Consider the following 15,640-nt stretch of genomic DNA (forward strand, 5'->3'; position numbering starts at 1 on the left):
TGCAAGATGTTCTTCAAAAGTTGGGGAATAGATAAGTATGTCATCTAGATACAATAATATAGATGAATAATTTAGGTCGCCTAAACAAGTTTGCATTAATCTCTGGAACGTTGCTGGCGCGTTTTTTAAACCAAATGGCATTCTATTACATTCAAACAGACCCATAGGTTTAGTGAAGGCAGTTTTCGGTTTGTCTTGGTCCTCCACTTCCACCTGCCAATAGCCAGAGGTAAGGTCAAAGGTTGAAAAATATTTTGCCTTACCCAAAGCGTCTAGGGCGTCTTCTATGCGAGGTAGGGGGAATGCATCTCGTACCGTTCTTTGGTTCAACTGGCGGTAATCGATACATATGCGAAGGGATCCATCGGGCTTTCGAACAATCACAATGGGCGAAGCATATGGGCTACAACTGCGCCGTATCGCACCGGACTCTTCCATTTCACTAAGTAATTTTTTAACATCCTGGTATTGGGATGGAGGAATTCTTCTGTACGGAAGGCGAAACGGTGGGCTATTACTATCTATCAAAGGGATGGAATGTTTAATAGTGGAGGTACAACCAAAATCTAGGGAGTCTTTAGAGAATACATCCGAATAATCAAGTAGCAACTTATCGAGTTGAGACCTTTGGAGTGAATTGTCAAATTTAGATTTAGATAGATCAAGTTGGGAGAATACATTGTCATTAGCATAAGGTCTAACATAATTAACATGACATTTCAATGGCATTGTATGGTCAAAGTTAAACTTATTATTATTTACAGTCATAGGCCTATTTACATCATCATTGTACAATCCAAATACAGTGGATATTCGTGCTATCTTACTATGGGGTGCAATTGAAAGAGGACGTGATGATTTATTACAAAGTCGTACGCATATTTTTCTGTCTGGTCCAACATTACTTACGAGACAGACAACCTGAACAGGTATTGAAGATGGTACTAGGTCCTCTACTAAACATGTATAGTTTCTACCAACTTTATAAGTGGGTGGACCCTGACATATTAAGTCAATTTCATATCCAGGCGGTATCACATGGCGTACGGCCTATATATTTTGCATACCCAATCATTCCTCGCTGATCGCCGATACTACTGTGAGCAATAATAGATTCGATGAATGCAGTGTGCCAGGCTTTGTTTTAAATGTTGATCTTATCCATGAAATCATTACCATGTATCATTTCCTGGTCATTTCTAGTGGCACGAATAACATTTGTACCAATCAGTACAGGCACTCTATTTCTATACTCGTCAGTAGGAACGACAAAAGCAGGAACGTTTTGATAATACATGTTCAAAATTTTAACATTTATATGGACGATACCCAAATATGGCACTTTCTGTGCGTTAGCACCTTTGATATTTACATTCACATGAGCTAAGGGCAAGCTGTTAAGTTCGAGGTGAGATTTCCACATGCTATCTGTTATGGACGTAACCTGAGAGCCGGGATCGATTAATGATCTAAAAGTTATACCATTGACTTCTACAATATCTTCATTAGGCTCTCCAATTAGGGAATTATGCAATGAGGAAACATGACTATTAGGCTTATAACTACAACTATTACTATTAAGAGCATTATGCATATCATGGTTAAGGCTTATTTTCTGAGGTAGCGTCGATGTTCCACAGGTGCGCCTCTCCACCGTGGAACGTTGGAGTTTAACGGCACGTTGCGGCAGCCAATTGCAATGTGTCCTGCTTGTCCACACTTTCGGCAGGTTATAGAATTACTGACATTGTTCGATTGATTGTGGATATTATGAGGAGGCTTACTCACGGTTTTGTCCTTAGGACTGTTGTCAGCTTGCATCGACAGCATCTTCGCAAATTGTTCCTTTAAATCAGTAATGGATTTTGTTAGATCGTCCAGTCGATTTTCTGATGTTGTCGCTGCTCCTACCTGTTGTCGCGCAACTTTAATGGGTTCCTTAATTGTAGGCCTACCTGTAGACTTATTTTCTCGCTCCATAAGCCGCAACTCAGCTTTAACATCCTTAAATGCCATGTTTCGTGGACGCATGGGTGCTAATCGCTGTGTTACACTGGTGTCCTTGACGCCGCGCATAAATTGTTGCGTTAACATATGTTCACGTGAAGGCAAAGGCTGTCTGTTGTGTGTTCTCTCTCCAACTCCCCTGAGAACTGCTTCTAATTCAACAGCATATATGGATGGTGTTTCTGATGGATGCCGAAATCGTTCATAAAATTCAGCGAGTGGATCCCCAGCAAAAAATGATTCACCAAATTGCGCTTTTAATTCTGAAAATGCGCTTTCAGGATTTTGTTCCTCTAAAGAGAGGTTGAGGATTAACTTCCTCGCCGCCCCTCCTAAGTATCTGATGATGGTATTAAATTGGCCATCTTCAGGCATCTGTGTTGTCCTTATGACGTACCTGATATCTCTTATCCAGTCCTCGATATCGATTCCGGACCCTGGCTTCCCTGTAAATATGGGAACATTTTTCACTTGGTGGTACAGTGAATGTCCTAGGGTTTGTGCTGGTCTATGAATTGGTAGCTGATGAGGAGGTAGTGAATGCACTTTGTGTGGAGTCTGCATTTCTTCGTCTTCGATTGTCAATTCAACATCTGGTAATGAAGTTTTTTGCGCCCGTCGTCTAGCCATTCCAAGTAAAATATACGATTTGAAAAAAAACTTAGCTTTAAATATCCTCAGCAAAAGGGAATAAAAATTAAAACAGTAAAACAATCCGTAGCAAATAATCTGTAGAAAATATTTCGCTCAAATTATTATTACTGTGTCCTGGCAGGATCGCCAAAATGTAACCCTTCGTATTTTGCACTGACAAACGAAATATAAAGAAACAAACGTATAACTGGTAGCTGAGGTGTTTATTCATCAAGTTCCTGACTGCGAATCGTCACTTGACCGCTCAACTCATCATATATACTTTTAAAACAAAGAATTTCCACCTAATCACTATAACCATGCTATAACAGGCACACTAATCATAGGGTAAGGTAGACACCTGTCTCTTATACACATCTAGATGTGTATAAGAGACAGCATTTGCTGCGACAAACCACTCTACATTATCTGGGGGAAAGGGGAAGATGAAGGTTTAAGGGGGTTTTCAGTGGCGGATCCAGGGGGGTTCAGGGGTTCGGACGAACCCCCTCTGCAAAGAAATGTAACAAAATAATACTGGGTTCTGGCTTACAAATGGCATGCTGGAACCTCAGGGGCGGATCCAGGAATTTTCTGACCGGGGAGGGGGGGATGGCACATTCACCTCAGCCCCACCATGGTTGGGGCTGAGAACCTGAGCAAATGTTTAAAATAGGACCCTCCGGACACTCGAAAATGCTACTCTCAGATGGTAAAAATATACTTTTTCAAAGCAGTGTTCCTTTACAAAAAAATATTGACTTCTTCTCGACGGGAGCTATGCTCCCCTTCTCCCTCTCGAGTCCCTCACGGGCATCGCAAAGGTCTAATCAAGGACCTATAGTCTATTCTATACTGGGAGTCGCAAAGCAAATTATGATTTTGGTACCTCTAGATGCCCAGAAATAACACTCATTCCAGGGGCGGATCCAGAGATGTCCAAAAGGGGGGGGGCCCGAAAGGGGGGAAACATTTGAACCGATTGAGACAACAATGTCCTAGCGGGTCCGGGGGCATGCCCCCGCGAAATTTTTGTGTTCTAGACGCCCGAAAATAACATTTGAGGCGTTGTGGGCTATCATTTTTTTCTTTTTTTTTTTCTTTTTTTTACCTCCCGAAAGGGGGAGGGGGCGGGGCCGGGCATTCAGACTTAAAATTTGAATACTTTATCTCCATTAAAAAAAAATGTTTACAAATGCAGGGGTCCTGGCCGGCTGGGCAACCCACCTCGCTGGATTAATATGCTGTATGCCCTACAGTCGATGTCAGTGACTGAGCAGCAAAGCCCTTTTGGATAAGGGTACTATATAGCAAGGACCCTACTGGACAATATGGTAGGGGCACCGAAGGGGCCCTAAGGATTAGTGGCCCTTGGAGGAAATTTTAAGAATAGGCCCCTCTAGACGCTCGGAAATGGCACTCTTCAGACGGTAAAAATGCTTTTTCAAAGCAGTGTTTCTCGACAAAATTATTGACTTCCTCCCGACGGCAGTTATGCTCCCTCGTATGCTCCTTCTCCCACCCCTGGGGCGGATGCAGGATTTGGGAATTTGAGAATAGGCGTTGATCCACAGTTTTAGCTCGGTTTCCAAGAATCGTTCATTCACCCTATCGCCGACAGTCGTCACAGTTGTGGTTCACAGACGAATCGGGGTGCCTTTCCTATTGCGCAGGGCAGCTAGCAATGCACCCTGATTCGTCTGCGTCTCTGCAACGCAATCGTAAAAGTTGAACCAGGTTCAACCTTCCCGACAACTGTCGCCAATAGGGTGAGCGATTATATGGAAACCGAACTTTACCCTGACTATATCGCACATAATGGGTTCCCTTAGTGGGAAGAAAATGTAATGTTTGCTCGTTCCGTCGCTGGAAGATTATTTTACACGTGGGGGAGGGGGTGGTTTGCAGTATTCTTGGGGTTCTCCTAGCTTCGCAAAGTTTTGTTTTTTCTAGATGCTGAGAAGTGCATTACGAGACTTCTATTGATAAATGAATACACGCTGAATTCATTGAGTTCTCCCATTTTAGCATGGACAATTAATAACTGCGATGATGAAGATGACGATGCTGCTGCTGATGATGATGATGATGTGATGATGATGATAAGGAGGAGAAGGCATCGTAGCAGGTGACGACAGGATCCTGTGCAATTTTAATTAACAGGCCCTTTGATATGGTGTCAACCGAGGCCCGTATCCAGAGTTCGTCGTCACATTTTCAGTGCACACAATCGGACAACAGTAATTATCTATAAGTTATATAATCAGTACATTCTCGAGTCAACTGTCATAATAATATAATATCATATATCTAAAAAAAATACGTTATATGCATGCTCGGAAGCGGAAATGTTAACCTAAATTTTGATGTTTGTTTCATGTTGTTTGTTTAATGGTTTTGATATTATATTGTAATATGACCACAACATAAGGAAGAACACTTTGTCACCTACAAAGTTCAGACCCATATACATTTATATTTCCTTATGGCTAAATCATAAGGAAGTCCGCTCTATATCCAAATTTCAGGAAATTATACGTTTTATGCATGCACCGACGTGGGAATTTTGCATAGAGCTATTAAACAACTAGAGTGCTGACAAGATGGCGGAGCAATGCAGAGTTATGTATGTGTACCATCCAAGATGGCCGTCGTAGTAAAGCGCCACCTTCAGGCTTAGTATACATATTATTACCATAAATACGCCCTCTGACTGACTATTATTTCATTAATGATAATGAGTAATGGTAATAACAAATTATTAAACTATCGTAGCCAAAACGAGGCCAAGTGGAGCATCGTATTCAAAAATAAAGTACCAAGGAATGAAAATTAAAATCGTGTACATTACACCCATACACCGCAAAGCTCGAGTTTCAAACATACGGGTAACTAGATGTACTAAACTTTCTGTGTAAATTGAGGGCGCAATTGCAAACGACGGCGCTTAGGCGAAATCTGATTGGCTGAATCTATGGCAGCCTCTTGGATGGTACACACACACAGCTCTGCGTATTTCGAACATCAAATACATTGCAGTTAGCATTCTTAGCTTTAGTATTCTTATTATCTCTATGGAATTTTGTTTTACTGTATGTTGTTTGCTGCATGGTCTTCTTTAAAAATATAATAGTCTAATATGACGACAGCATGAGGAAGTTCATTCTTTAAATGTTTAGTAGATAGTACAGAGAATTATGATTGTTTATCAAAATCATTATACACATGTTAAATCCAATTAAAAAAAAAAAAACGTTTTCAGTGCACGCGCCGACGTGGAAAGATTAACCTAATAATCTTTTTAATAATGCGGTTCTAAAATTAATCTTCTGACCACAACTTTTAAGTTGTAACTTCAGAAAAAATAATAATGCATTTTTATTGTACCGTCACCAGCTGGGAAAGTTATTATATATGCATAAATGTCTTCTGTGATTGGTTGATTGCCGTCACCAGCTGGGAAAGTAATTAAATATGCATAAATGTCTTCTGTGATTGATTGATTGCCAACATTTCAATGGTTAGTGGTTGGATGGTTGGATATAATAATGCGTAACTCATAATAATTTCATATTTCGAAAAATTGTTTGGAGCTATGATCCACAGGGTGCCCCTAAGCCAAAATTTCAAAATTAAATAAATTGCGTTTTTCCGAATTACGACAGACTGAGTAGATTAGGCCTACTGGTTAAAACATACACTGTATGATTGAAATTAACACACCATTCACGTCGTCGTTGCTCTTCTTCAGATTCTGTGTTCATTTTCAGTCCCTTAGTGCTCGGTGGTTATTTTTGACTTTCTTTTTAGATGTAGCTCTAGATCTACCATTTCTGTAGGCTACCAACTCCATAGCATTCGTTAAAATAATGAAATAATTATTCATTAATCAAAAAGTAATAATTAAAATAATATGTTTTCGCTTTGGTGTAATTTTGGAATAACAATATATAATAAAATTATATATGCCTTTCAATAAGTTTATAGGAATCAACGCACATGTATAGCCATTATTCCCTGTGATTGATTTTGTATTAACCGTACATTTTGACATAGATAATAATAATATAAATAACAATAATAATATAATAATAATACAGGAAATAATAATAATAATAATAATAATAATAATAATAATAATAATAATAATAATAATAATAATAATAATAATAATAATAATAATAATAATAATAATAATAATAATAATAATAATAATAATAATAATGTCGTGGTTCGGGAAGCCTCAGTATTGATTTAGTCCGGATTCGACCACTGAGGTTTGGTGGATGAGACCAAATACCCATTCAGAAGAACAAAGTACCGTACGTTTTGAGACCAGACTGCAATTACTATCTCTTCTTTTATTCCGACGTATACAGTAACGCAGGTATTCACACAGTAACGCAGGTATTCACCATCCGATACAAACAAAAAAAAACCCTATAATATATAATAGCATATTCATAAATATAATTATATAAATATATCATTATCACTATAATTAACAATTGCAACAATTAACTAATTAATTATAACATAAGCACAATTCAAATGCACTCACTTATTTTTAAAATTTGTAGTTAAGTTTTTGCTCTCTTTGTTATTTTCTGCTTTTAAAATGTTTTTGTAGATAAGAACTGAACCACTTTGGAAATCAGTACTATGTATTGAAAGTGTATATTCAGTATAATAAAAAAGAATAAATAAAAAAAATTAATAAATATTTCCATAAGCGCCGGCCTCAATTTCAACTCTGTTTTGATAAGCGCCCCGTTCGAATAAGCACCCCGTTTGAATAAGCGCCCCTCAAAAAGTGTTTTTTGAGGGGCGCTTATTTATTCGCGCGAGTACGGTAGGCCTATTGGTTTTTTGGTTCCCTCGACAAGCTTCCTGTCGGGGAGGGGATTCCCCGGTTTCACGCTCTGCACACTATCTCGTCAGTCACTACTGCAGAAGCGGAGAACAGCGCTAGATCTCGACGCACTGTGATTATTGCTTGCATTCTATCCCGTTCTTCAAGGTCAAGACTAGAAATATTAAATAAAAGTTTATTATATTTTTTCACTTGAATGAATATTTTGAATGGTGTGCTTGACTCTGCGCATGTGCATTCAGTATAAAAATAATACAATACGTAAGCGGAGCTGCGCAGCAGCCAGCAAGCAGTCGTAGGTCAACGAAGTCGTTGCTTTATTTCTAAATTTAAACTAAAAAATGGCTTGTGATAACGCTATTTGTGTATGGATTTGGGAGCATTATACACTCATTATACGTCTTTGGGGAATATTGACTGTAGTAGGTAAGATAACAAACAATTAACGAGTTAATTCGAGCGTTTATCGCTCACTTCCCATGATACTAACTACTTACTGCCCTAGGCCTAGGCTAGCCGCTCTCTAGGCCTAGTTTAGAAGAAGTAGTCTCTTCTCTACTAGCTACGATTGTACGAATTCCATCCAACTCGGCCACAAGTCAACTCGGCCACAAAAGTTCGGCTACAGTCAACTCGGCCACAAGTTATTTATAATAATATGTTATATATAGAATAGAATAATTAAAATGAAATGTAATATTCTCAGTTTTTGCATTATTTTTCTTCAATATGTTTGAAATGAAGTACACAGTATATTTTAGTAAAATTCTGATCATCGTCGTGAGATCGTTGTATTCATTTCTTCACACTGTACTCTTATTCAACAAAGAAAGCTGCTTGCTAACTGCGGTTAAAAATAGACAACACCGTGGTCCGTCCCTACAGAGACCCGCCCAATGGGCTAATCGGATTGTTAATTCACAGCTTGTAGACTCGAGTGTTCCACAACAGCGGCTAAAAATAGGCAACACCGCGGTCCATCAATAAAGAGACCTGCCCAGTGGGCTAATTGGATCGTTGAATCACAGCATTAAGACTCACATGTTCCACAGGGACTCTCGCTGCTAAAAGAATACTCGTTACATAAAGCTAGTGGTGGGCGGTCTTCCTTGCAATATGTGTGTTTGATTGGATTGTTTGGGGAAAAAACTAACCTACGACATCAAGAAAGAAAGTTTAGGCAAAGGCAAGGTAAAGACCAAAGCCTACCTATAGGCAAATGCCTACTATAACTATAATTAGGATGTTCCCTTCCATTTGATGCTCGAGTAATGTCTGATTTTTTTTCACCGGAATATACAGTAGGCCTAGATTTGGATAGGCTATTGGGTCACACGGGGCAGTTGTTTAAATGCATCTGAGACACTTCGAAAAACAATGTCATGTTTGTTCTGTTCATGCACACAGGAAACCCTGGGTATAATCCCATACCCATCCTCTACCCATAAAACCTCCTGTCCTCGTCAGTTTTTTTAAATAAAATAGAGTGATAATCTAATCAGTTTTTCTATGTGCCCTTTTATTCCTAAAGCCAAGAAAAAAGAAAGTACTATTCCTAGTCATTCTTGCAATTTGCTAATTAATGCAGACTAAGATTAACAAATGTAATATCCTACTCACCAGGTAAATGGGTAGAGCATGTCAATTAATCATTTCATAGATTCGTGGCCTAAATATCCATCCATTTACTGGGGCCATGGCCCCCTGCTTTTAACATTCCCTGCACTTCAGTATATTAATATTATTATTATATCATATTACTTTATATTTTAGATCCGTTCAGCAACCTTTTTAGCCTACGACCCAAATTATATGTCAAGCGCTCTGACGCGACCCATCGAACCTGAAGTCAATAAAACGTCCTTCAGTTTATACTCAAGAGGGATAGGTCGAAGAACCACCCACTTGATTCTTATTCTTGAAGTTATTATCACAAAAAAAATCACTATGTAAAACCCATAAAAAATAAAATATAACTTTGAATTATTCATTTGATAAAATCACGCAAGTTATCAAATTTTTCAATAGGTTAAAGACTTAAAAATTAATGATTAACAGACATTTTATTATAAATTTCTAGTGCTGCCAGAGATTTATGGGTTATGTGAAGACATAGACACATTAAATTTAAAAATGTTTTCTCATTATAATTTGCAGCTGAAAGCCTATCACATTAAAATGAACAAAACTATAAGTTGTCATTTATGAAATACATGTTTTGATAGTATATTTTTAACTGTGATAACGCACGCATAACAAAAGTAAACTGAGACACTTATCACACTTAAATTGCACTTTTGTTTACTGTAATTTAATTTCTTTTGTCTTCGTGTTAAGTAAACTGTAAAGCTGTCACGATCTGAAGAGATTATATATAGAAGAGAATATTTTTCGCAACCCAAACATTGGGTCGTGACCCATAATTTGCGGAACGGTGTTTTAGAATATTTTACATTCATTCATATTTATTATACAGTATTAAATATGAACATAAACACATGTCTAATACACACGCTTTGAACCAAAACTTGAAACACGTTCATATAACACAACATAAGTAGCAGGGCTGCATACACAACACTAGGGCACATAGAAAAACTTCTTATACATCACTCTTTAGAAGAAAAAAAATTGATGGAGGCAGGAGGTTTTTTTTTTTTTTTTTTTTTTTCTGAAGGAGGAAGAGGGTGGGTGGGATTATTCTGGTGAAAAAAATCAAACGTTACTCTAGCATTTAAGGAAAGACCTTATTATATTTAGTAGGCATTAGACGCCTAGACTTTTGTCTTTACCTCGAGTTAGGCCAGCCTTTTCCTAAACTTTCTTTCTTGATGATGTAGGTTACTTTTTCCCAACAACAACCAATCCAACCAAACATAACCATTGCAAAGAAAACCCCCACTTCAAGTACATGATGTAACAAATAATTTTTAGCAGCGAGAGTCTTTGTAAAACATGTGAGTCTTCACGCTGTGAATCATCGATCCGATCAACCCACTGGGCGTTGCCTGTTTTTAGCCGACTGGGCAGGTCTCTTTAATCCTGTTTTCCACTATGCAAAATTATTTGTGCGAATCAAGGTGTTGGTTCGGTTCCTGAGCTCTGATTGGTTGCCACTTTTTTCGCTTCGCAAAAAGTAGAAACAGTTCATTACCAAGTACGTTGTTGTTCCTTAATTGTAAATCGACGCTTCTAATTGTTACACGTACTGTAAAGGTAAAGTCACGAGGTGTACCCCATGGTTAAAGCAGTCGAAGTTCAAAAGTTGTCACTTTCGCAAGAGGGTGCCATACACTGCATTATTAAAGAATTTGCACTCGGATATCGCGGAGAATGCTATATTGTTTTTATAAGATCTTTGATTTTCACTCTTTAAAAAAAAAAGTGATGATATTTTTTTTTTTTATCAATGAGGGAGGGACTGTTTTTATTTGGCAAGAACATGTATTTCCAGTCACAAAATTGCTGTTGAAATAAATGATGCAGCAAAAAATTTTTTTAACTGCATCAATATATCCCAACTTTTTTACGTGGGTGGAAGTGATAATGTAACAGTTTTTTTCCATGAGCCCTTAGCAGAAAGTTCATTATCATCATGTATGTATATTGTGACAAATAAAGAAATTTAATTAAATTGATTCATTAAGTAATGAAACTTGGTACCTCGACAACTGCTGATTAAATAGTGCCCTAAATCTAAATTTGTAACAAAAGAATAAATAATATTAATTTTATTATGGATATTATTATAAATTATCAGAACGTTATTTTAAGCCGCTTCCAAAGTTTTTTCCTATACTTAATTTTCTTCCCTTTCTTTAGTTGATTCAATAAAACTGTAACATAATCATTATATTGTTTTATAACAACATGAAATGATAAATATTTAAACACTGTATTAAAGTAAATAAAATCCAACATGAATATACATTGTACAGTCATTTGTTGTCATCAAAATCTATTCTCTAATGACTTTGCGCCACGACATGGTCATGACGTGCATGAGGGAACGCTGAGTAAGTCCCCAGCAATGTAGGCGCTCCTTCGTGATCTCTTATTTGGCTAAGTGTATACAGCACTTATGTTCATTGTATGATTATTGAATGTATATAGGGTATGTGATTTAATTGAACAAAGCAGGTATTTATTTATTTATTTATTTTTTAAATTTCTTTCTTCCACGACATGCTCATGACATGTGCATGGGGGAACGCTGAGTAAGTCCCCAGCAATCGAATTGCTCCTTTGTGAGCTCTTAATATTTGGCTAAGTGTATACAGCACCCTACTGTATGGTCATTGTATGATTATTTAATGCATGGTCTATGATTTAACTTAACAAAGCAGGTATTTATTTATTGTTTTTTTAATTTCTTCCTTCTTTACCCTGGGTACAGTGCAACCTGACCAGGGAGCATTGTTATATCCCAAGGCCCAGGATAAACCCTTTCAGTTTAATCTAATGAATATTCATTTCTACTTCAGCAACATGGGCCATTGGTATTGATCAGTGTTCAAGTTTGAAGCCATGGGTAGGAGCATATTTGGTGTAAGCTAATTTTTACTTAGAATTTCTTTTACTTCTTTAAAAATTCTGATTATATTTGCTTTTAAAAACCCACCTAAAATGTCGCTGTACTAAGTAATTTCTTGTTTGATCATATACAAGCTTTTTATAATGCTTTATAAATTAATATTATATTTAATATTTGTTTTGCAGTTAATCAAATGAAACTTTACCAGATTGACAAACACACATGCTTTATGATGTATGCTGGGGTTGGGTGGGTGGTTCTGTTGATGTTACTTCAATTATTGCTGTAATTTTTGCGAAATTATTATTTTTTTATTTTAGTGTTTGTCAACTGTGAAATAACAAAAAATGTCTTTAATATTTGTCAAATACAATCTCTGTATTTATTATTGCTTAGGTAATATGTACAGGTGGTAGCATGAATACACAAAGTTCATATTAAATTTCTTGTACTTGTATTGAATATTAAATCTTATATTCCTTTTGTACAGATTTGTTGCTGTGGTTTTAACTTTTTTAGAAGGAGCATTTCTTATTGGCTCTTGTTTGGATAAATGCTGCAAGTAAGTATATTAGTTAATCACAGAAAGGTTAAATACAGTCTCTGAAAAAATTGTCGTAAGAGGCACATATACTACACGTTCATATCATTCCACAACGACAGGGGCTGAAATGAACCATAGCATCGAGGTAAATCCCCTACTCTTCTGAAAGATACAATTTGTTTTTAAAGTGCACATGAGCCAGATGTGTATACTGGACCTCCATTTTAAGTCATTATCCAAGAAGACTTGGTTCTACCAACCAAAAACTGGGCGAGGAACGTCTTGTTAAGACTGTAGTTTGAGGCACCCCTGCCTTACTGCTCAGCCACTCAACTTGCCATATAACGACTAGCAGGTGTGGCGACAGTGGGTGGGGAGGGGCAGGGCCCCCGTCGGGGAGAAAAACAAAATTTGTCGGGGAGAGAAAAATGTTATATGTATTTTGCACATGATTAGACTATAATCGATTAAATAAGCCTTTGAAACCCCTAAATTGTCAAAATTTCTTGGGGCTTTGCCCCCTTGGACTACTTTTGAACATTTAAAGCGACGTTCAGCCACGCCTAATTTGCTCTCGTCGAGGAAATCTTCCTCCTCATTGGGGACCTCGGATCACCCATCGGGCAAATCCTGGCGCCACCCCTGACGACTAGTAGTGACTTAGTCAAAGATTGGTGGAAGTTAAGGCCTCTTTAATTGCATTTATTAAGAACGGTAGTTAATAATTCAAATGTCTTTGCAGCCTAAACAGTTGCTGCGGTAAATTTTGGAGTGGTTTGAAGTGGTTTGACAACTGGAAACGTGGCGTACTTTACATCCTTCTGTCTGTTGCAGTGTATATAGTCCCTGGAATTGCTTACATTGCAGGTAAGAAGAATAGTTCAATTAAAATCTATAGAGTTTCGTTACTGAGCAAGTGCTATACAGTACAGCTAAATAATATTGCAACATTTACTACGCGTAAATGTCGTAGACATAACGAAAAGATTTGCGTATGCGTAGGCCACGTAGGACGTAGAATAAACAATCCTCTACACGAACCTTACACGTAGAACGTAGTTCAGCGAACGTACGTCGTAGAGCTAAGATGAACGTAGGCCGCGAACCGACCTAACGTAGGGACAAAGAATTGTTTATGTTTTTGTTAGTTCAGTCTACCGTTATAATTAACATGAATAAACGTTGTAGTGTACAACTGAATTAAGATAAAACAGGCATCGTCTAATTGCAAGTGTCTTGTGTATTTTATTGTTCTAAAGTTTAGCTTTTACAATTTAAGATAATTATCCTAATTAATATGTTCGTCTGTTGGTTACCTTAACAAGGCCTATGCGCTATGCTTGTAGATAACCATGTGTAGGCCTATGCTCACTCTGTATCTTCTCGCTATCTTTCAAAAACGTCTAGCTACCACATAATACTATAATAAATTCTAGTTTTTGAAATACATATTCCTTGATCAGATGAGATAGCATATTCACAAAACTGATATAAATAGTAATACGCAAAGACACTACATTTATGGAAAAAAATAAACTAGTTTTGCTGAAGCAACCTGATATACCAACAAACAACGAGCACATAGGAATGTAAGTGCGTCAGAAAAAAACTTGGTCGACTGCCAAAAAAAAAGCATGCAGGGCAAAAGGTTACCGCTAGCATTTGCGCTTTCAAAGCGGCAATAAGTCGAAACGGCAATTACCAAACCAGCTACACTTTTTTTTATTAGAACGGCAATGGACCAAAACGGCAAGAAACCAAATAAATAAATAAATAAATACAAATTAAAAATACAGACAAAATGAGGATTTAATAATAATAATTATTAATTATTATTATATTTTACGTGTTACTGTATGTATTACTAAATACCAGCTATCCACAAGGAAGATTCAAGCCGATCTAGAGGCAGTGTGAAGTTGGCCCTCATCCAAACAACAAATCACGCGCCACTAATCTAGGTGAAAGGTTAAACATGTGCTTCATTTTGTTGTGCGTCAATTTTTCACTTGCTTTCTACTTCCTCTGAATACTCAATTATTTGTCTATGTGGTAATAAATTTTATTAACATAAAATGTTTATTAATTATTGCTTTAATTTTTGCTGCGAAGCAGCCAATTCATATTCTTGACAGCAATTTGACCTCTGAAAGGTCATTGTTTGTCAAAAAACAAGGGCCTACGACGACTGAAAAGCGGAGTTTCCTTCTTTCGTTCTGCCAGGTAAAATCAATTACTTTAGGCGACGTTTGTAGACTAACCTACTCGTACCAACGTCCGCATGTCGTGACGCTGGAGTATTACTATTCAGCGTTTTTACTATATTTCTAGGTTTCCTATTTCTACGTTTAATCGGCTTATATTATTTACGAACCCAGTTAAACTTATTTACTAGCCTATTTCAGCGTGCTAATTATTATATTTAGGCGACGCTTGTTGTAGACTGGCATACACGGTACCAACGCTGTTCTAATATAGACAATGGGTCGTGTCTCATACTGTATTATTTGTTATATTTTTATTATTCATTATTTTCACTTGACTCGCATAAATAATTTTGTTCGAAGAACATTTATATGCAGTTGTACTTTGCAGCACTTCACTTGCAATTTGCAATTTCTAGTTTAATGAATTATTATTAACATATGCAAGTTAGGTAAGAAATGGAGGAACGTACGTTATTGGGCCATGATTGAGTTCATGTCTTTAGATTGGTAAATTATTCGTGGCACCGTGTCTCAGTCTATTGTCATGGTAACCAAACTAAGCAATCAGTTATACTGTAGGTTTGGAATTTTACAAGCTGCTGGTAGCAGAGTAATTAATTAATGTTTGTAATGATAATGATTTTTTCTTTTTTACTTCAGTGTATTATCACTGTCAGTAAGTTTTTAATATGTTGTATTTGGAGAGAATATCAAAGGAAAAAAAAAGTCAAAAGGAAGTAAATAAAAAAAAAAACAGTACACACAACTGAATGAAAAGTTTAAGGCAATTTCAATTCGACAAATCAGCAAATTTATTTTGAAAAGTGTATAGAGAGCTGTGC

At 37.0% G+C, this 15,640-nt stretch overlaps 1 protein-coding gene across 2 annotated transcripts in view; it reads left to right on the top strand.

Moving 5' to 3' along the window:
- The first annotated feature begins 7,644 nt into the window (after positions 1-7,644).
- The window catches only part of LOC117121282, a 19,447-nt gene continuing 11,451 nt past the window's right edge, over positions 7,645-15,640 (top strand). The window contains exons 1-4 of one of the 2 annotated variants that reach the window (XM_033266417.1): positions 7,645-7,939; positions 11,998-12,061; positions 12,538-12,609; positions 13,334-13,458. In XM_033266417.1, the coding sequence (XP_033122308.1) occupies positions 7,855-7,939; positions 11,998-12,061; positions 12,538-12,609; positions 13,334-13,458 (346 nt within the window). In that variant the 5' untranslated portion in view covers positions 7,645-7,854. The remainder of the gene's footprint in view (positions 7,940-11,997; positions 12,062-12,537; positions 12,610-13,333; positions 13,459-15,640) is intronic. The other variant, XM_033266416.1, reaches the window with a different exon arrangement.

Source organism: Anneissia japonica, unplaced genomic scaffold (assembly GCF_011630105.1).
Source record: "Anneissia japonica isolate Jap-2015-1 unplaced genomic scaffold, ASM1163010v1 scaffold131_len961581_cov171, whole genome shotgun sequence".
In the NCBI taxonomy this organism is placed as follows: domain Eukaryota; kingdom Metazoa; phylum Echinodermata; class Crinoidea; order Comatulida; family Comatulidae; genus Anneissia; species Anneissia japonica.